We start from the raw sequence: 22092 nt of genomic DNA, 5'->3' as shown, positions 1-22092 counted from the left end.
TTTGTTTTTATTTCTGCGCAGGGCCTCACCCCAGGCCGCTAACGCCTTTGGGCAACCCCCAGGCCCTTCGCTTCCCTGGGAGGGGCCATTTTGTGTGAGGGGAGGGGGCCATTTTGTGGGTTCAACGGTCTCCTCAGGGCAGGAATAAATGGGAACATGAGTCAAAAGGGGGTCCGGACACTGAGGGCGGTGCGTGAAGCCCGGTTAAGGCCTCTCCCCGGCCCAGCGGGGCTCACAGGGCCGGGCCAGGGCAGCCCCTGCTCGCAGCACTCCCTCAGCCCCAGCCCGGAGCTGGGCAGCCGCGGGAAGGCGAGCGGCCAGTGCCGGCCGTCCCGAATCCGCCGGGCCTGCAGAGGGCACCCGCGGCCACGTCGCTCGGGCAGGAGGCGGGCCGCGGCCTGGAGGCGCCGGGCCGAAGCGGGCGCCGCTGCCCGCCCCGCGGTGCGCCCGGGGCGGCCAGCGCGGCGCGGAGAGCGCGGTGCTCCCCGCGCGGCCTAGCCCGGCCTTTCAGTTATGGGGAAGAAGGGGAAGCGGGAGAAGAAGGGGAAGGGGGCCGAGAAGACGGCCGCGAAGATGGAGAAGAAAGTGTCCCGCAGAGCCAAGAAGGAGGAGGTGAGAGGCGGGAGCGGGGGGCTCCGCTAGCCTCGGCCCGCAGGGCATGGGCCTCCCCTGGGCCCTCTGAGGGTCTCGGGGCGTTTGTGAAGCGGAGCCTTGGAGGGAGAACCGGCGGTGGAGGTGGGGGCTCGGGGAGGTCGGAGGAGGGGTTGGTGGCAGGGGTATTTCAGGTTGAAAGCGAAGGAGTGTATCCAAACGCAAGCGGCTGTAACTTGCTCAAGTGAGTTAGGGGCCCGCAGGTCATCAGCCGGGTACGAGATGTGCAGGCGGAGGGGGTTTGAGGTGCTGAAACGTTCAGGGTCAGTGTTGGTGCGGCCCCGGTGACAAGGCGGGTTCCCGCACATGGCGGCGGGTCAGCGTGTGGCCGAGGGCTGCGGAGCCCTCGCAGCCCGTGTGCGAGGGCGCTCGGGAAAGAGGATAAGGGGCGAAATGAAGACTGCTGCCAGGAAGACTTTTGCCGTATCGGTGACAAGTTGGGTGCAGTGTGTGACGGCAGGTGTAAAAGGAGGACAAGAAAATGCAGTTCAAGGGTCCTTATTGCCCTCCATCTCCCCCGTCCTTTTCTGGTATTAAAAGCAAATTGGAATGTTTGTTCCACTCACTCCTAGAGTGGGTGCTTGTATTTAGGCCTCAAAACAGCTACCTTTCCCTGGTCAAAACGTGGTGTTACCAGCATAATGCAAAACTTAAGACGTGGAAGGTGCCAGTGTACATGTATACTGGCTGCAGGGAGAGCTGATGCCCTGCTGCAAAGGCAAAATCCCCAGGTTTTGGAAATCTCTGCTTTGACCTCCCTTCAGAAAGGTTAACTGAAGGGAGGTGGTGAGCAATGGGGGTTGTAGGAGAGACCGTGGATCAGAAACTCCCCCTGGCTGCAATCCTGCTTCTGCCCTTGCAACTCGGTGTATCTGCAGTTTTGGAGGCAGATTTTATTTTTAATTGACAGAAGTTGAAAGGGAATAAAAATACGTGCAGGTTTCTCTCCAGGTAAAGTATGACCTGGGAATAGGAAAGAGTTTCCAGTTCCATTTAGGCATTTTTCCATTGCAGACAGAGAAGAGAACTAGCTGGATTGTGGCATATAGTTGCTCATCACTTGGTTAGAGCTTAAATGATTTGCATTTACTTGCTGATGTGTGTGGTGTTTCTGCTGCAGGAATAGCAGGTGTGCAATAAATGCATTTTGTGTACCATCCTTTTAGGACTCTTCTGAGCAACTTGTTAGTGTTTTAGGGGAGACCAATCTTTAAAGCGTATGTGGAAGTACTCAGCATCCATTTCTTGTAGTTGAATGAAGGGAACCTAAGCAGACAACTTTTTTAAAAAAAGGGAAATGGTGAGGGTGAGTGCTGGTTCCATGTGGTGTGCAGGTGGCTCTGTGCATGACAAGGACCTCATGTCTGGCTTTTTATTTTCAGGAGGATCTTGAAGCCCTGATAGCAGAATTCCAGAATTTAGATGCTAAAAAGACCCAAGTAATTGAGTCATCCTGCCCACCCCCCTCACCCAGGTAAGAGATTTGTATGAGGCTTTGGCTATCACTTATAGAGTGGTTGATGGTGCTTTTAATGAAATTTATTTATGTAAAGTTATTTCCTGAGAGTGGAAGGCATAATATCTGGCATAGCTGATATCTGGAGTTATAAAATATCTGGTATGTTGAATCCCTGGTTAAAAAAGGGATGAAAAGCTTTTTTTTGGCTTTAAAATCTGCTTTTTAATCATCCCATCAGCCCAAAGGAGTCAAAGCAGCTTTAGATTACAGGGCTTTGAGGAAAAATAAAAGTTAGAAGGAAGATTTGGATTTGGACTAGAAAGCTGAAAGGACTTAAGAGGCAAAAGGATGTGTCATGAGATACGAGACACTTTATCAAGTATAGCTTGGGGTTCACATGGTTCTAGGTTCTATATTTCTGTTTCCTGTGGCTTGTTAAATAAATGCCTTTCTCTGTGATACCTGTTTTCCTCTCTGTGTAGTGGGATAGGTCAGTACACCACTGTTAATCTCACAGGGGTGTTAGAGTGGTCTGTTAGTTCCTCCTTGGAAGTGGTAGGGATCTGTCTCTGCGTGGTGCAAAACACCTTAGTGGTATGTAGATGAGCAGTGACCAGTGGTGACTGCAGAATAATGACGCAGATAAGTTGATATGAGGCAGCCCAGTTCTACCCATAGTTATGTGCCCCCATAAAACTAATTTTTGTTCTTGACACGCCAGCATTAAAATTCAAGAGCTCACGTCAAAAGGCATGTTAAATGACAGTGTAACGTGTGCTCCTAAAATAGGAGAAGATTCCAGACAGTGTCAAATTAATCTTGCTGGAAGTTTTTAAGAAGTTAATTTCTTTGAGAAGTTTTTAGCCCTGGGGTGAATATCACAGCCTAGTAATTTGGCAGATGATGGAGAGACCTTTGTGGCTAGAGGGCAGAGGTGCTAGCGCCGGCTGAGTTAAAATCTGCAAACTTCTGAGTTCTACAAGACTCTTACACATCTACTGTTTTGGCCATCCCTCTTTCTTTTGCAGGCTGAATGGCTCTCTCTCCGCTCACCCTGAGAAAGACGAATTGATCCTTTTTGGAGGTGAATATTTCAATGGCCAAAAAGTAATGTATACTTCAATTTTTTCTTCTTTATTCTACCCCTCTCCCTGCCTTTTACTGTAATTTGCATGAGTCTCATTTGAAGTGAAATTCAAGGCAGCAGTCATAAAATATGTATTTGTCCCTGAATGGGAGCAAAATAGCTTTTTAATTCTGCCGTGATACTGCCTGAACAGTTGGCAGGAAGGAGACATGCTAGAACCCATTAAGGAGTCAGAGTGATTGTCTCAGCATCAATATTTCAGGGCTTCATAATTTCTCCAGACTTAATTGTAGCCATATCTGCCCCTCATTTTTGATAACTATTGAAGAATCTTTATCTTCCATCTTTCAAAACAAGATACTTCTGCAGTTCTGCTGCTGGCAAGGCATTGCTTGCCTTGGAGATGTGTACAGTAGCACATATTTGCAAGTGGGCACTCTTGTTACTGAATTTTTGCAAGTTGCAAGTGTTTATTGTGCTCCTGGAGACAAACTGGTCTTTATAACCCTAAGAAGTTGTACATATTGTAGCTTGAAAACTCAAGCCTGCCAATGATATTTGGCTGCCTTAGGATCACCCAATATGATGTGCTAAACTAATTCTGCTTGCTTCACTACCTTAAGCTGTTCCTATCTCTGGAGTTGAGCAGCAGTTTGGGCAACTTCAGCCTCCACATCGGGTTAAGCTCCAACTTCTTAAGTCCTCATATCTCGAGCTATCACAGGCTTAACCGAGGGTTTGGGGAGGAACAGTCCAGTCCAGTGGATCACTCTGAAAAAGTTGCTGACTTCCAGTCTAGTGGAGGAGGTTGTTGTCCTCCTTCCCTGCCTGGGTAGGAGGCAGGTGAGCTGTTGCTTTGCAAAGCTGGTGCTGTGCTCCTTCTCCCCCAAACTCACAGATAACCCTCAGGGGTGTCTGTGCTTGGATAGACTGACCCTGTCCAATGGAGAGCTGTGGTGATGTGCGTTTTCTCTTCCTCTCTGACAGACTTACCTGTATAACGAACTGTATGTTTACAACATCCGGAAGAACAGCTGGTCTAAAGTAGAGATCCCCAACCCACCACCAAGACGATGTGCTCACCAGGTAAAGTACTGGCTGCTAGAGCAGTGGTTGGAATTGTTCTAACGCTGCGCTAAAGATGGATAGGAGTTGATGATTTCCTCCTCCCCCCCGCCCCCGAGGGTTTCTGGCTTCTCTTTCTTCTCCTTGTAATGGGCTGCCAATGATGTCACTTCACCTCTTCTGCTGAGGGGGCCTGTCCAAGGTGCTTGGGCTCTCTGATCACTGGGTGGCCTCTGGAAATGTTAAGTGTGGAATGAAGATACGGGGTTGTATCTGTTGGCTTGGCAGGACTCTAGCAGGACTCATGGGGGAGACTCTTCTTTTGAAGATGAACTCTCTTTGCTGCGTTATATAGGGAGCAGCTCAACTATCCATAATCCCAAGATGGCACTGAATTTTCAAAATGCTGGTCAGGGTATAACTTTGAATTTGACCAAAGTGCTATGAATGGCAGGGTTGCTGTGCATGATTATTTCCTTAATGCCCACAGGCCTACGTCTGTGTGCGTTACAGATACTGCCACTCGAGCAATGTAGAAGACCCCTTACTGTAGGGTATCCCTGCTAGCATCTAGCAGTTGGGCTTTGCCAAGCGTCCCAACTGTACAACACAGTGGACCGCTAGCACTGACTGTGTGTGTCCTGCCTTTGGGTTGTGATTTTTTTTTTTTTTTTTTCCCTTGGCAGATGGGCTGTTTTTCTTTTGCCTGCAAAGGCAATAGACAAAGTTGTGTAAATTTTCTCTGGGATATCATGACACTCCCCTAGAATTCACCTCTCTGGTGCCGGTGTCATTAAGGTCACTGGCTGGTTGTGATGATGAAGGATTTGGTTTGTTTACTTTATGTGAACATCTGCACATTAGAAACTGGACCAAAGACTTGTATTTTTTGCAGGTCTTTGGCCCTCGCCAGCTGTCTGATAGATTATCTTAACTGTCGCAGCAAGTGGCTGGGTGACTGGTACATTTCAAAAGCTGCCATACAGGATGCGAATGTTATTTTCCTACCCATGGCCAAAGCTCTTTAGAGCTTCCTGGTAAGATCCAATACCCTGGTTAGGTTCATATACCCTCGTTATGCTATGCCTAAATGCCAGTCCTGCTCTGAGCTGTGTGTCCTTTCTTGAATTGAAAGGTTCTGACTTGATTTTTGGTCTACCTTGTGGTGCTTAAAATAGAACTTGATTTCAGAGGCCAAATTCCACAAGGAGACCATAAATTCAAACACTGGTTTCCCTAGGTGAAGAGGAGGTTGCTTTGTGGGTGTGGAGTTGAGAGGTGTTTGTTCGGGTGTTGGTAGCCAGCAGGTGGCTGTCTAGCAGCTGAATCTGAGCTGAGCAGGCAGGCTGTGCATCAGGGAGCTGCAACTGGATTACAACAAAAATAAAATGAGAAACCTATCTGAGGAGTCCTGCTTCAACAATACGTTTTCTATCTGATAATTAATTATAGTCGTACAGAAGACAGTTCAGCCTCATTAACTGACTGGTTTGTTGTGTTCTTTGTGACTTTATTTTTAATGCACATTCTGCATTAGCTCAAAGGTAAACAGAAACGTGTCCGTGGGTTTGTATGTGCATGTTTTCAGTCTTATTTGTCATCTCTGGTCTCTGACACACGATCCTCTGTTTGAGTTACACTGGCTTCATTACATCAGTTCAACAGAGCTGAGGTGAGAATAGCTATGGATGGGTGTTGCCAGTTGTTTAAGGAAAAGGTTTGACTATGTAACGAATTTCGAGCCAGCTCTTCAAAAGATCCCACACAAGTATGAGCAGGCTGTTGCGTATACCTTCTCCTTAAGCTTTTAAGCACTAGATACCCATGAAAATCAGGCATATATCCCCTTTGTTTAGGTAGCTTCATGTTCCCACAAATCCTGCTTGCAAACACACCCCATATTTTCTCATGTGTTTAATCGTTGCATGTATAGGCTGGTTTGTGTCAGGGCATGGTCATGTGTCTGATGCTAAAAAATCTTCTTTGCTGGGAAAGATAGGCAGGTAGTGAAGCCCTTCTGAAGAAAGAGATCATTATCCCAATGTTGATCTGTGATGGGTACCCTGGAAAAAACACACGTGGAAGAATTTGTTTATAGTGTAAACAACCCAAGAGGTCCTGGTCAAGGAAGAAATTTGCAGTCACATAGTTTCCTTTTTGGGATTTCTTCCTTCTTCCCTAGTCCTGACGCAGATAATTTTAATGAAGTAGAGTCTTGCTCTTCTCTCCTTGTTTTTAACTGTCAGCTTGCATCGCAACAGTGTTTTGGTGCTGCTCTGAGCAAAAAAAATAAAAAAAACCCTTTGATACTCTCCTTTCTGCCACTTGCCCTAGTCAAAGCAGTAACAGTCCCCTCTTGTGCAAATGCTGCGCATTTCCTTCTGTGTTTGGGGTTTTTTTTCTTCAGAGGGAGCAGTAATACTTTTCAGGTCTTGGGAAGCGTCAGGTTTGGACTTGTGCTGCAGCTTGGCTTCTTTACTATTTGTTGTTTTATAATCTACAAAAACTGCAAAGGGCGATTGTGCACTGTTAATGGCCTTTTTGCAAAATACATTTCCCTGAATTACTCTGCCTGACTGGTGCTGGGATGTTAGATGTGTCTCGGAGGCAGGAAGTGCCCCTGTTCCTCCCATGGCTCAGAGTTCATCAGCCCCAGTGTGCCTTCTGCAGGGTGCTATTTATGTGACTGAAGGATGGGTGAAATGTTGCTGAGCCTTAGCTGTGGAGAGGTTTCCTTTTGGTGAACAGAGAGATGTGAACAATTGTTATTAAACTAAATCCCGAGATGCTTCCCAGGGAACTTTGAATTTGTAGAACTGGAACTCAAGATGCTAGGAGGTGGGAAGAGCCCAGCTCCTTGGCTGACTTTCCTTTGCTATAGGGAAGGTGTGCTAAACAATGAGTAACTTGCATTTAAAATTCCCCTTCCTTCAGCCTCAGAGAAGGGGAAGCCGAGCAAGGCAGCAGTGGCCACTGCCACTTGTCTGCTCTTTGGTATTTGGAGGCAGCTGCACATTTGACTGATAAAGTTCTCCTGTCTCTGGTTTCTGAACTGTTGTCTGATCCAGCTCTTCCTTCTTCTCCTGGCAGGCGGCAGTGGTGCCCACAGCCGGCGGGCAGCTGTGGGTATTTGGCGGGGAGTTTGCATCCCCCAATGGGGAGCAATTCTATCATTACAAGGATCTCTGGGTCCTGCATTTGGCTACCAAGACCTGGGAACAGATCAAGTAAGTGATGTGTTCTGAAGTCAATGATGTTGACCTCATGAGGAACTGTGCCAGCATGATCCGAGTTTGATTCCTGGTATACTGCTGTGATTTCTGGTATAGTGCTGCTGTCCACTCATCTCTCCCTTGAGTACAGAGGTGCCTATCCTAGAAATGGTAGAGAGGACAGCTTCCAGCAAGATGTGGAAATGAGAGATGTATTCCAGGTCTATTGAGGCCAAAGCTATTTTATTTCGTACATGATTTTTGGAGCATGGGTGTGCTTGGGTGTTATTTAACTGAAGGAAAGAGTATCATGAACAGCGCACTGTCCTCCTAACCATGGCGGGTGTAGAAGTCCAGCTTCGAAACAGTACTTGTTGCTCCATCTGCCTGGGCTCCTCCTGGGTGGGCTGTACAAGATCAGTACAAGGATCTCGCCCAATTTTGGCGTTGCTTGAGAAGACAGCTTGTATCTATCCACAGAGCCAACTTCACTCCTGATAACTGGCATTTGTTGCATCAAGATTCCTTGGGATAAACAAGCCAATAATTCAGACCCATCAAGCTAAATAGGTGCCAAAAGCCCTGGTAGTTTTTGACAGGAGTTGAGGTGTCTAAATACCTTCTGTGGATCTGGCCTAAAGTCCTCTGGTAATGTTTCCATCCTTAACCTTTGGCTTCTCAGTTTTGCTGCTTATGTTTATATTAGCATGAGAGAAGAGGAGGTTTAGTGGGTCATCCAGTGGACTGAGAGGCAGGAGATGTGGCTTTGATTCTGACTTTGACATAGACTTTCTCTTGGACTTTGGGATTGTCTTGACCATGGGATTAGTCAGAGCACAGCTTTGGGTGGGCTGGAACTCCCGTGCAGCTGACCCTTGAGGTGGCATTGGGGAAAGCAGCAGTTTTTGAACACTTGCTCGTCTGCTGTTTGACCTGTCGAGCTCCCGGTTATGAACTCCATGTCCGTCCTTCAGGTGGGAAGCCCTAAATCTGCCTAGGTAGATCATTTTTTGCCCCACTTACAGAGTGCGGGTGCATATTGTCTCTGTCTCTTCTTGCACAGTAATTGGGAGGGCAGTTTAGGACTGAGCTGTGCAGAGATGGATATGCTGGCTCTGCCTTGGCACATGCCTGAGGCCACACAGTGAGTCATTGCGCCTGTCCGCCTTTTTCCCCCTCCCTGCAAAATGGGAGCACTGATATTGCCTGACAAGGGGGAAATTTGGAGGTTTAATTTTGCTAATGTTAATGTAGCACTGAAGGGACTCTGGCGTGGAAGGTGCAGGGGGACATATAGAGCCAAAGTGCAAAAATCCCAAGGAGTCAAAACAGGCTGGGTTAGAAGGATGCTTCACAGCACAGGATCCCAGCAGCCAACTGCTCTGCGAGAATCCAGGGATCGTCCTTTTGAGTAGCTCTGGGAGACTGGGGGAAAACTGTTCAATTCATAAGCGGCTGGTTCCTGTCCATCAGTATGGTTCTTGGCTCCAGACCTGGCAACGTTAATCTAATAACAGCTGTAATTTTTCACCTTACAGGAAGCCAGGTTCACTCTGGTGAGCCCTGTGTGTCTCTGAGAAGTGGGGGTGAGAGAAACCCTGCAAAATGATGGAGGGCTCTTTAAGAGGTGCAAGGATTAAAAGGACCTGTCGCTGTGCAGGCTGATCTGCCTATTGTTGTTAGGCAGAAGCTGACGTAATGACTGTGACTGTACCCCTCCCAGCTCCCCCAAAATAACTTCTGAATCCCTTGCTCAATCTCAGCCAAATAAAGGGGATGAACTCAAATGCGTTAAGTCCCCACCGGTTTCAAGTAAGCAGGTGGGGGGGAGGAAGTGATGCTCGCCATAGAGTCCCTGCTGAGAGAAAGGGTTGACATTTCAACCAAACTCTTGGTTGAAAAAATACTCACGGAGAGCAGTGTTAATACCCAGCTGCAGGGAGAGCGAGGGCGGGAGATTGTTTTTTGTGAGCCATTGGAGAATCCAGATGAGGCTTTGTTAGCTCCACCACTGATGGCGCAAATTGTTCTCTCGTGGGTTTGCAGATGCGTTGCTGTAGAGCTGATTTAGGGTTTTCCACTCTGAAAACAAATGCTGCAGTACCTGACCTGCCTGGGAAGAGGAAATGAGGTGGTTACGAGGCTCTACTCATTCTGCATCTTATCCCGTGTGGGAGAGCAGCCTTGGGGATGCTGAGCGTAACTTATACCTGTTCGCTCCCTGGAGCTGAGCATGAAGTTTGCGTGTGCTGCGAGTTGCAGTATGCCCCCAGCAGTCCCAGGCCCCAGGTGGACTAAAACCATGGCAAGAGATTCTGTTGTGATGCGTTGTTACAGTTAGCGAGGAGGGAGCCAGTTTGGCAAGGTGAGTTCCTAGTCCCACCTAGAGAGCAAGTTCTAGGTACCATGCTCTTCAAGCCGCCCAGAGCTACCCTCCATCCCCAGGTGCTGGTTGTCGCATGTCACCTTGGCTGCCGTGCCACAGTGGGAGGATGCATTTGGAGACATTGATACTTCATTGTTTCTTAGTAGATAAAAGGGTAGACATTTTATAAGTGAGCATCATAAATTATATGGGTGGAAGTGCCCTGGAGAGATGATCTTTCCTTTCTCCCTGCCCCATGCAGGATCTACTCCGTTTGAGCTTCCTGATGTGTTTGGGTGGACGTCTGTCTTTCAGCCTTGCTGGAATTTTGAAAACGCCTGTGCCCTGGTCCCAGTGTTCGAATAAAACAAAGTGCCATCTCCTCCCATCCTTGGGCAGAGCTCCAAGAGCTGCATTTATGAGGCATCTGGCGGAGGAGGCTGGGAGGGGATGTCTTTGTTTTAATGCTAACCTGACTGAGCGTGAAAATCAAGTTTCTGCTGCCTCTTTGCTTTTCCGTATGGCATCTTGATTACAGTCTGCTTGGAAAGGGGAAGAGGAAAGGGCAGAGACGATTGTTGAGTTGTACGAGGGATTTTTTTCCTACTTCTTTTAAAACTATGATCATAACACGTGCTGCATTTCACTTCCTTCAGCATTTTGCTTTTCTTGCCAGGGAATCCCATTGCTGCTGTCATTTTTCCACATGGGTTTCTCACGTCTGTCTGAAGTCAAGCACTTGCTTATTTTGGATTGCCATAAACCAGCTGGGATAACTGGTGACAGTGGGGATCAGCTTGGGGGCTAGTGGTATTGGGAGAGTGAACATGTTTGGGAAGACTAAATGGAGGGGGCAGATTGTGTAGGCTTTGTTGGGTCATGGTGGGACACCAGCCCTGGTACAACAAGCCTTCACATAGCAGGCCAAGCAGTAATTCCATGTGTCCAATGTGGTAGCAGTGTTATCTGAATCAATGCCTGGTGATAGACATTTGGAGTAGAGACTGGAATTGCGTAAACTCAGCTGGGTTTGGAAGATGTCATTTTAGTGCAAATAATAGAGTAACATAATTATTCATTAAGAAATGTCTGGACAAGAGAGACAAAGTTTCTGTATCTGTTCCATATGGGAAGAATCACAAGTGCCCCATTTCAGGTGGGTTTGAATGTATTGGTTTGTGTGGATTGAAGAGCTAAGATGACCCTGCTGTGATCTGAACTTTCAGTTCTAGGAAATCTAGTTATTCCAGTCCCACAGCTTAGATTTCAGACAATTATGTTGTCCTTCCTGGCCTACAGTTCGTGCTGCAGACCATCTTGGTGCCCTAAGAGGCTTGACCGTAAAACACTTCTGAAGAGAAAACCTTGAATAACTCATCCCTGTGAATAACTCATCCCTGTGCTGTGTCTGCAAAGGCTGCTGGGGAAGTGGATCTCCATTATCTCCTAGCACAGCACAGTGGTGCCAGTCTGCTTGGCAGTTAAAAATTGCTATATTTAGTAATATTTAGCTATATTTACTTGCATTTTGCATGCACAAAGATGGTCCAAACACAACAAATCCCAGCCCATTAGAAGACTTGCCAGCAACTGACTTTGACTTATTGGAACCACCTTGTCATGTGTGTGATGCACAAGGTTGCCTCAGTGCATGACCTGTTTGTACTCTGCCTTAGAGCTAAGGAGTATTTTAACCTAATTGCCTTACTCCTTCCTAGAGAGAACATTCTTATTCAGCTCTGTGTGGCTCAGTGCACTCCCTCAAAGAGAGACAGGGAGCATCGCATTTTAGGGTTGTGCTTGGGAACTGGCAGATCCTTCCTCTGTGTAGTTCTTTGTCTTGCTTTTGAGCCTGTATAGCTCCCTTCCCTTTAATACTGGAACGTTAATGATACTTCCCAGAACAGTTTTGTGAGATGATGCTATAAATATTTCAGGGTAGCATTTCACAAGCGTATGTTTAACGCTGTTTACAGAGAGAACTGGAGCAGTCACTGCAGTGCAGGATGCCTTTCAGCATAGGTTTGTTTCTGATTGACAGCTCTTCTTGCTGACGTGCTATCTGTCACTGGAAATATCAAGTCCCGCAACACAAGGTAGAAAGGTGCATTGGTGCTTAAAGAAGAGAAGGGTATTTTGGTGTACCATTGAGTAGACTTCCTTTGTCAGCCCAGAAGTGAGCCTTGTGAGCTTGTTTGGTAGCTCATATATACATATATTGTAAATATACAACTGTTGATTGACTTTGCAGGGGATTTGATTTGAGGATTTTGTGCCGTGTGGCAATTGCATATTCAGTTGTGTACTTCCTAACTGAGTATAGAAACACATGGGTACGCTACCTGTGTGTGCCATTGAACAGAACGCTTGTTTGCATTCGCAAGTGTGAGATGTAAAACCGAACACTGCAGTCCTGGGCTTCAGCCGCCTTGAGTACTGAAGGCGTTGTCCTGAAGTGCCCCTTTGATGGAATGTTCTATGCTCATCATTTATATTATTATGGAAAAGTTCTGAGATTCATCTGAGCATCCTCTGGATGAAGGAATAAACTCATGCAGTCTGTAGCCACTCTGACTTGTAAGTCTTTAATTCTTGAATCTGGGGGCTGAATTCAGGTCTGTTACGTTACTATAAGTCGCAGAGTAACTCTACAAGCAAAAGCAAATTCCTTATAGAGCAGTTCTGATCAGACTCATGCTGTACATGTGTAAAGCCAGTCCTTATCCAGACTTATCTTTTAGTCTATTTTTAAAAAAAGTCTGGAGAATTTACAGCTCCCTCCCACGTGTCTGCTTTCTGGTGTCAACCCCATGAAGTAGAGTATTAATCATAAAGTCTGTGAAACCATTTCCAAAATGCTTGTTTTGGACCATGAGCAATGATACAGGTGAAAGGAGACAGTCTGCATTTGGGAAACAAGTCTTCGAGCTTGCAGCAAGTGCCTTCTGGAGCGGCAGCATGGTTATACGTTACTGCCAGTTACGTTGACCGTGCCATTTGGTTTTTCCAGTGTTGTGTTTGGAGACTGGGGCCAAAGGACCTTGGCTGTATGAATAGCTCTATGTAAAAATACTTTCTAAGAGCAGTTGTTGCAAGCTTAGGAGGGCATCAAAACTTTCCTTTATAGCTGATTCCTGCAATGTGTAATGCTAAGGCCAAGGAAGCTGAGATGATACAATACTGCGAAGGGTGAGGCCTCCTGGAACCGTGTTTCAGCATCTATTCTTGTAGCTTGTATATCTAGTCTAAAGAAAGGGGAGAACAGCCTTGTGATTGAGAGCAAGTGGTGCTGGTGCCAGTGAGACTTCTCTGAATTCATATCAGGCCCCAGACTGGATGTTTTTGTTTGTGACTTTGAGTTAATTGTACACTTGTGGGAACTTGTTTATTAAAACACACACATCAATGAATAAACTTTTTATAGTTCAGAATTGATTTTTGACTTGGAGGAAGCCTGTTTGAGAAGCAAGGCAGAAGATCTTTTCTGAGAACAGGATTTTATGGTTAATGTTGATTTTTAATTCCTTCTTTCCTTTAAAAAAAAAAAAAAGATTTTAAAAGGTGCCATCCTTTGGAATAATAACATGAGAGCTTTGTTACAGAAGAGAAAATAATGATTTCAGGTCTTGATGAAATTAATACTAGAGGTGCTATTCTGCAGGGTGATATTTAAAAATCCAGTAAATACCTAGAAAACCCTACTCTCTGTTAGAATAAAAAGTCCAAGCAATCAATATTAATTCAGTCTTACCCAAATGCTGCTGTTCTGCTTGGAGTTTTTCATTATGACTGGTGCGAGATTGTCATTTTTGATGGTGAATAAGGGCCCTCATTTTCTCTCTCCACAGCAATCTATCACCACTCGTTACAGCTACCTGCTGCCAGTTAAAGCATAGCAGTAGGGTTGTGGATTTAGGTTTTGCTGTTGTTTTCAGTGGTGAGCAGGTTTCTTATTTATTTAGGCCCCAATTCTGCAACCACTTAACACGTGTTAACATTGCCTATTTGAGAAGTCTTGCTGAGTTCAGTGGTGCTAACTGTGTGCACTTTGGGACACTCCTCAGTGAGAGTGAAAATGTGATAGATTAATCCATGGGGGCAGAGAACACACAAAGCAAAACCCTGTTTTCTCTGCAGTGTGGCCTAAAGTTGCCTTTTCTTTGAGAGTTCCTGAAGTTGTTTTTGTTCTCTCTCATGTGATGCTCAGTCTGTGGGTGAACATGAAGGAAGGTGCATCTTCATGGCCCCTCAGGAATGTCGTTGCCAGCTGCCTGGCTTCGCGTGAAGCTTTTGGATGTGACAGATGGGGTGTTGTTGCTTGTTCCTGGAAATGGAAGTGGCACATTTAACTGAAAGGTCAGGAAGGCTTGAAAGAGCAGAACAGTGATGAGTAGCTGCTTTTTAATGTGTAAGGTAATAATGGTGACTTGTTTTGCTGCAATGCCTTTATTCATGAGGAAATCTAAGTAATTTACAAAGTCTTCTCACTAGTTTGATACTGTATCCTAACTGCAGGTAGATGAGTGAAGGCAGTACAGGTACGTGATTTCCTAAGATACTGAAGGAGAGTGGATGTCAGAGCGAGTCTCTGGCTCTTACTTGGTGCTTGGAGAAAATATCTCTCTCTGGAGTGCCTTTCTTGCAGTTGCGGGAGTTAACTGCTATTCATTAAACTCTCCTGAAAAATTAGCTCCTGACTCATAGCAGAAAAGACTTCAAGACTTTGGGTGCTTTTAGAGACTAGATGGCTTATCACTAGGAATAAATTTGTTACTGCAAAATGCCTGAGTTGCAAATACCAAGAGTTACAGGAAGAGCACACATACTGTTCTGGAGAAAAGCATACATATATATTAAAGCAACAAAGTTCCCCATGGTTTACCATTCCAGGAGAAGACAAGCTGAACTCAACCAGCCCAGCTGCCAGTGATGTCAATAAAAATGGACTGATGTACTAACACAAAAGGGAACTTTGCTGATAAGTGGAATTTCTCTGCATTTCAGGGCATCAGGAGGTCCCTCTGGACGAAGTGGGCATCGAATGGTTGCTTGCAAAAGACAGCTGATCATCTTCGGAGGTTTCCATGAGAGCACGAGGTGGGTGACTGCAGGATGGCTGGTGGTACTGAATCCTCTGTAAAAAAGACAACAGAATTTCACCAGTAACAGAAAGCTGGGCTTTAATGGAAGGATTATCCTCAGCAGTACTGTTACTGAACTAGACTTTTATGTTAGAAAGACAAGTGATCTTGATTTAACGTCCTCAAGTGTTTGAGAAATCATTGTACATAGCTCATCACTGAAGTAGCTACTTATCCTTGTGGCTAAAGCTCAATACATCACTTTTGGCCTCTGAATCTTGTCAAAGAGCCTTGTCTTCCTAGAAACATCTTCTCCAGTAGACTCTCACATACTACGTGAGGTCACAGCTACACTGTCATGGGGACTGTGGAGAGAGCTGAGCTACATATTGTCTCAGAGACAGTAACCGCAGTCCCTGGGAGCACAGTGCAAGTTGCAAAGCCCACCCTAGATTTGGCTGTGTCCTTGGGAGTTTAACCTGTGCAGAGCATTTTCCACTAGCAGTATATGAGCTGGCTAGTAGAAAGAGAACAGGGCATATGTATATTTTTCCCACTCCCTAGACAGACATGGCTCTAATCTGTTTTGATCTTTTGTGTTCTGGTTTAAGTTACCTTGGACCATGTTAACTGGAAACAGTTGATGAAACCTCTGCTGTAGTAAGGAATAACATAGGTAAGAAGGAACCCAGAGAGGTCTTGCTTAAAGGAGCTTTGTCAAATGCAAATTGTTGCACTGGAATAGTAACCTTTACCTGAACAAATCTTCTGTACATTGCTATGGCTACGGAAGGAGAAAAGCCATAAATGCAAGGAGTGGAATAAGGTGTTGCACCTCTTCAGAGGTTCTTGGTGCTGTTCCTGAAGTGTTGTTTTATCCCATCCTAAATGGTGACCATTACAGAAACCTGTGGTGTGCCAATTTGTTCTCCCTAGAGATTACATCTATTACAACGATGTCTATGCCTTCAACCTGGACTCCTTCACCTGGAGCAAGCTGGCTCCATCAGGGATTGGGCCTGCTCCAAGATCCGGGTGTCAAATGGCTACCACTCCTGAGGGCAGCATAATCATCTATGGAGGCTACTGCAAACAGGTAGGAGAGACTTTGTGGTAAGCCAGTGCAGAATAGCTGATGGAAGAACTAAGGGGCTAAAGTGAAAACTAAAATACGACAAACTCAAGTTGCCTAAATGGGGCTGATGTGATGGTCTTGACCTATGTTGGCTGTGGAGTCCTGTGTTTAGACTGCTTGGAGAGCGCAATGGGCTTAGAGCTTGGGAGAGCAAAATTGAGATCTCTATTCTGATACTTCCCTCCGCTCAGTTTTGCAAGCTTTGTCTCAAGTGCAAGATTTGGTGATCTCATCACATAACCGCCCGCTGCTCTGACTGACGATGTTTCCGCATGTCAGGCAACTGCCAGATGTCCAAAAAACGCTGGTAATGAGCGTGCATGTTAGCCTGTGGCTATGCCACCTTGGAGTGAATGTGCAGTTGTGCCCTTGGATTGTTCGTACACAGGGTGGTTCGGGCTGCTGTGAATCAGTACTACTACCAAAAGAGGCATCTTGTCTTCTGATTGTGTCTTTCTTCATGCAATTGTGGCTGATCGAGGAGCTTATCTTGGTTAAAATTAATTTTGTATTTTCCCTGCTAATCTAATCCAGTATAAGGAGGTGATACCACAGAGGTAGGAATAAGTGACTGGGAGAAATGACATTTTCTGGCAACAGTGGTGGTTACTGCCAACTTAAAGCATTCTCAGGTAGTACTCATCTGTATTCCAGCACTTGCAGGTTAAAAGCAGCAGTTGCCAGGAGACTTGTATTTTCTTACATCAGTGAAAGGGTTAAGGAAGCAGCAGTGGTTAGCAAACTCAATAAGCCAAAGAAGACTTTTGATGAGCACCAGGCTTCCTCTGCTCTGCTTCTTGCTTTGTTAATCATGGTAATTTATACTGGATAGCCCTTTAGACCATATGTCCTCATTGACCAAGTATCCTGGTCTCCATGCGGGGTGGGAGGAAGTAAATATTTCATTGAGCAAAAGGCTCCTGCAAAACCTTTTAATGTTGCAAATGCAGACAGAATACCCGGATCCTGCTGCTACTGTCTCAGTGGAAAGGCATCACTTCCAGCAGTGCATCGCTGGGGGAGGAGGACGTGTTGTTCTTCTGATGTGAATAAATGAACAAAGAAGAAAAGCAGGGAAAGGAGAGAGAAGATAGTCTGTCTATATATTTAGAAGCATTTGTGCCTCCTCACGGCCTGCGCTTAGGGCTCTCTCTCATCAGATGTGCATTTGATTAAATAGTGGTAACAATACAGAGGCATTTTCTACACGAAAGGGCTTTGTCCTCTTCCTTTCTCTGTCCTGTTTCCTCACTCTTGAGGGTGGGAAGGAAGCACGAGCCTGCATGCTATGCTAGATGCGGCTCTCTCATGGCTACTGAAAGCGGCTGGGTTTCAAGTGCACACTGAGCCCCATGGAAATATAAAAGTTGACGCATGTTTGCAGTTGGTTCTAGTCCACTTTACAATGGCGGGGTCTGTCGCACTGCTCTGGATTGTTCTGAGCTAATGAAAATGAAGTAGAAGGGATGGGGGAATGCAAAGCTGCCCTCAGCCTTTATGCAGGGCACTGAGTAAGTATAAGAGCTGGGTACAGTTCCTCTCCAGCTTGGAGAACAGCTTTTAGATGAAAACCACCACTCCTGTTATGAATCTACTTCCTTTGTAATGTAGAGAGCTAAGTCTGCTGCTCTCTGATGTGCCGTTCCTAACAGAGACTTTGCTTGTGTATGCTGTAGCACAAGTGAACTTTCAGGCAGGAATGGTGCAGCCGAGCTACAAACTGACCAAAGCACTGGACAGAATTTTCTCTGCAGCTTTCTTGAGATGCAAAGGCAACAAACCTTTAGCATGCTTCTGAAAATTTAGTTCAGCAAGATTTAGCACCTCTAAGAAAAACACAACTTCATTAATGTGTGGCTATTTAATTCTCGTTGTATTTTTGCTTATAGCTGATTGTGGAGCTGAGTCTCTCTGGGTTTTCTGTGAAGTGAAGAAAGTGTGTTTGGCTTGTGTACTCCCCCAGAGTCATTGGCTGGGGTACTCTTGGGAGAAATAAGAGGTAGACAGTGGAGGAAACAATACTTAATTGGAGCTGGGCAGGCGCAGGAGAAGACCCATTCCTTGTCTCCAATTAGAGAGGCAGATGCTACATTCAGGAGTGCTATGAAGACATTTTTGGGTATATGAAGACATTTTTGCATATGAAACCAGGCAAGTGTCCAAGCAAAGTGCCATTCGCCAAGTCATGTAGAGACTTCTCTTTTAATAAGAGGCAGACCTAAGTTGCACATGTGCTGTAAAAAAGGTGCAGATTTATGTGGAGGCCTCCTGAGGCCAGAGCTGCTACCAAGCATGTATATGGTGTGAATTGGTTTGGAGGGAAGAGGAGTAGAAATCATAATAGCGCCTCTGTTTTAGTATCGGCATGATATGGCTGTCACATTGCTGGAGGAGAGTTGTGATGTGGCAAGGCTGCTTTCCTGCAATGGACTGTTCTGATGCATTATATTCTGTGGTCCCCTTAGCCCTTATAAATCTGCTTTGAAGTACTGTACCAAAATAGCTGTGCGGTGTAGTAAAATGCACGTTGCCTAGGGCAAAAAGAGATGTAAGCCCAGCAGATTCATGCTTATGGGTGGAATTGTAGGCATCTTTGTACTCAGCTGGCTGTTGGGGCTCTATAAAGCCTGAGCAGCACTATCAGCTTGCAGCCAGGCATGTTCCCCTGATCGAGTGATCAATCTGCCCATCCTCTGTCTGGTCAGCAGGCATCGTGAGCTGGGAAGGCAGAAGCAGAGAGATTTGGTCCCTGCTTTGATTTGCTGGACTTGCACGCAGAACCGAGCGTGGAGGGTCAGTTTTCAGTAAGGTCTGTCAGTCCAGGCTGTGTTGCTGAATTCCCTTGATGTGACCTGAATAAGAAAGTCTCTTTCATGGCTGGCGAAATAGAGACAGAAAAGATCAAGTGACTTGTCTAAGGCACTCCAGGACTTGTGGACAGAGCCAGGACAAGAACCTTGGTACCCAGACATGCCTTTGCCTGTGCCAGCCACTAGATTTTGCTGTTCAAGTGGTGAACAGCCAGGACACAAATGGTGAAAAAGGAGCTTTACAACCCTGAATGCGACTAACTTGAGATGTTGGTGCGCAAATTGACAAGAGCATGTCTGATATTTTAAAATGCACGATTCTTAGCACAATGATGTCCCTGTGTTCATCTCTTTTATCTTCAGCCTAGAAACATAAAGGCAACTACTACGATCCCTTACAGAAGAGGATGTTGTGGACGTTGTCAGCTCTGCCTAAAATGTACCTCAGAATCCCACGAGGAGCTCAGACTTGCTCTCCTGCTGATCTTAAAGATGTCCTCGCCCGTTTCTCATGCTGGGGATGGGGCTTGCTGCAGCAGGCTGCATTTTTGGCTGTATAAAGCAATGAGACCTCTCTATTGCTAGGCAACGTGAGCGCACTGTGCCTGACTGGCACAGCGAATGCAGCCGGGAGGTGTCGGAGGCTAATGCAGCTCTACCTTGCAGGTGCAAGCAGCCTACAAGCCATGGGAGGGCTGGCATTACATGTGTGCAAGGCTTTTGGGTGCCAAAGACGACTAGCGTGTGGGTTTTTTTGGGTTTTGGGGTGTTGTTTTTAGTGGCAAGCTTTGCAAAGCTGAATTGGATTCTGCTGGGAGATTGCTTGTGGCAGAGCTGAAGTGTTTGCCTGAACTGCAAGGTCTGGTGGGAGGGGTTCCCGCTGCAGTTTTGCCTTGCTAAGGGCTTCTGCTAATTGGATGTATTTTGCCACTGTTGATCTCTTGTAAGACATGTTTAGCAGGTTATACACGGGGAATCCTGATTCCCCTTTTTCTAAAGAACAGCTCTCCGTGCCTCAGTTTCGTTGCTCTTTGAAGGGGGATAAACAGGCGTGTTGCTGTCTGTCGGTGGAGCTAGGGTTTTTTTTTAGCTAATGCCTGTAAAGCTCTCGTAACTTGCTAAGGTACCTGTATGTGCAAACAATAGGCTGTGGCTATCCAAAACAGTTTTGCGCTTGAAAGCAAAATATCTGGAACTTCAAGGCAAGAAGGACAGCGGGGGGAACAGGAGCCTCTTGTGACTGATGGAGCGATTTGCTTAGGGCAAGTGGGTATCCTGGGTGCAAGGGGATTGACCTCTCCAGTAGTGGTGTACTGCTTACTGGTGAAGCATCTGCTTTTGAGCCAGTGTGAGTTGGGGAAAACAGGCATCTCTTTGACAACAAATAACTAACTCCCACTCCACCTCATTGGGGTTTTCTCAGCCCAAGAAGCTTTGTCATGTTGCATACGCAACATGTTTACTACAGGAAGCCGTGTGGTTTTCAGGAGAAAAATAATACAGTTATTCTACTCAGCTTGTACAACAGTGAAGCCAACTGCTCTCTCAGTGTTTGTTATTTCCCCTCCTTTTGTGCAGATAGTGCACTATCTTACTGTGCTCCTGCTCATAAGAATGTGTACTCTGTCTAGCATTTAAGGACAAACTGCAGCCTACCTGGGAGTGGGGAGGAAATAACCACCATTTCCATTATTGTTAGCAGACAGGCACTGGAGTGCACTTCAGTGCTATAAGGTTTGAAGGCTCCTGCCCATCTCTCTCTCTCCCCCTCTCCTCTGTCCATCCATCCCTGACAGCTGTTTGCCCAGCTGAGGCTTGGAAGGGTGTGTGATTAAGGTGAGGGACAGACTAAAAAGGCTGCTGTATCTCAGCTGTCTGCAGCCTGCAGCTTGTTGGTGACTTCTGCTGCTCTAGACCTGTGTGACAGAGACAGCGAAGTGTGACATTGCCAGAGGAAGGCACTTGCTCGGCACAGTGACTCACAGCCCTTTGAACTTGAGAGCTACTGCTGTAGATGCCACAATACATGCACCGTCAGGCTATGAATTGGTGTACTCGATACTGAACAGCATCTTTCCTGGAAGGCGTTTCTTTCCCTTCCTGCCCCGAGAGCTCTCTCTCAAGGGTCTATTCAAAGTGGGCAGCTTCCAGCCCCTCCAACCACGTCTCCAACACCAGAGCTCCTTTAACTATGCCTCCAAACCACTCACCAATGCAAAAACTTTTCTTGCTTGTTTTCCATGTGCTGGAAAACTGGCAGTAGCTGAAGGAGTCATCACCGTATAACCTCTTATTCAGAAAACAGGACTGTCACTGATGCTTGTTCCTACAGGCTTCCTGTCCTTGTGTGCCTGATGTTCTGTTGCTCAAGGACAGTAGGTGGAATCGTGCAGTTGTTGACTTCATTGAAGTGGTTGCACAGAAGAGGATCTCTCCGGTATAGACATCCTGTCTTGAAGAGTGTGTGTCTAATGGGCATGCTTAGGTGCATGTGGAGAGCAAGAAGACATGTGAGCCACCGCCCCAAACTAACAGACTTCCCAAGACAGCTCTACAGGCAGACCCTGGTCGTTAAGTTAAGCGAAGCTTCCTTTTTGCTGCACTGCGAGCAGAGTTCTCTTGTTTCCTCCAGCACTTCATTATCGGCCTTCCCCAGGGCTTCTCAGCATCATCCAAGTTACAGTGTTGTTGAGCAATGCCTCAAACACGCTTTCCTCTCTTATGCCTTTCTAAGAATTGAATACCGTTCCTACGAATTGGGTGCTGGGCCATGCAGTAACAACATGGCATACCCTGCAGTAACAAAACTTGTCGAGTGCAAGGCACAGGGTTGGGTACAGATGTGCAGCAAGAACAGGACAGCACCCTGCTGTTGTGCTCTTGGGTGCTCCCAACCCCTACTCATCTTCCTGAGGACTGGACCCAACCTTCCCAGCTTCTGCTGGGATCCACTACCTGCATCCTGGAAGCTGTTACACAGCATAGCAATGCCATCGCCCCCAGGAGGAAGGGAATTACAAGGAAGTAGGAGCTCTGCATGAAGGATGGGTGGATAATGACATTATTAAAAGAGCTCCTACAGTGGTGTTGCGTAGCGCTGCTTTCAAATGCTGCATGTTGCTATAAGCACTGGAGTACAGGGGCTTACAGTGAAAGGAGCAAGGAAAATCACATTTAAAATGATGCATTTAATTGCCTCGACTGAAGCTTGATCCTGCTCTCGCTGG

General features: G+C 46.3%; 1 protein-coding gene across 6 annotated transcripts in view; it reads left to right on the top strand.

Annotated features, from left to right (window-relative positions):
- The first annotated feature begins 405 nt into the window (after positions 1-405).
- The window catches only part of KLHDC4 (kelch domain containing 4), a 28889-nt gene continuing 7202 nt past the window's right edge, over positions 406-22092 (top strand). Inside the window, exons 1-8 of one of the 6 annotated variants that reach the window (XM_075161568.1) lie at positions 422-612; positions 2034-2125; positions 3139-3194; positions 3913-4040; positions 4185-4283; positions 7353-7489; positions 14844-14936; positions 15857-16016. In XM_075161568.1, coding sequence (XP_075017669.1) covers positions 514-612; positions 2034-2125; positions 3139-3194; positions 3913-4040; positions 4185-4283; positions 7353-7489; positions 14844-14936; positions 15857-16016 — 864 coding nt within the window. In that variant the 5' untranslated portion in view covers positions 422-513. Of the gene's footprint in view, positions 613-2033; positions 2126-3138; positions 3218-3912; positions 4041-4184; positions 4284-5157; positions 5300-7352; positions 7490-14843; positions 14937-15856; positions 16017-22092 lie in introns of those variants that run through there. The other 5 variants (XM_075161562.1, XM_075161563.1, XM_075161565.1 and 2 more) reach the window with 5 other exon arrangements.

This window comes from Calonectris borealis, chromosome 12 (genome assembly GCF_964195595.1).
Source record: "Calonectris borealis chromosome 12, bCalBor7.hap1.2, whole genome shotgun sequence".
NCBI classification, from domain to species: Eukaryota; Metazoa; Chordata; class Aves; order Procellariiformes; family Procellariidae; genus Calonectris; species Calonectris borealis.
Note: the sequence above shows the minus strand (reverse complement) of the source record. Positions and strands in the feature narration are given on the sequence as shown.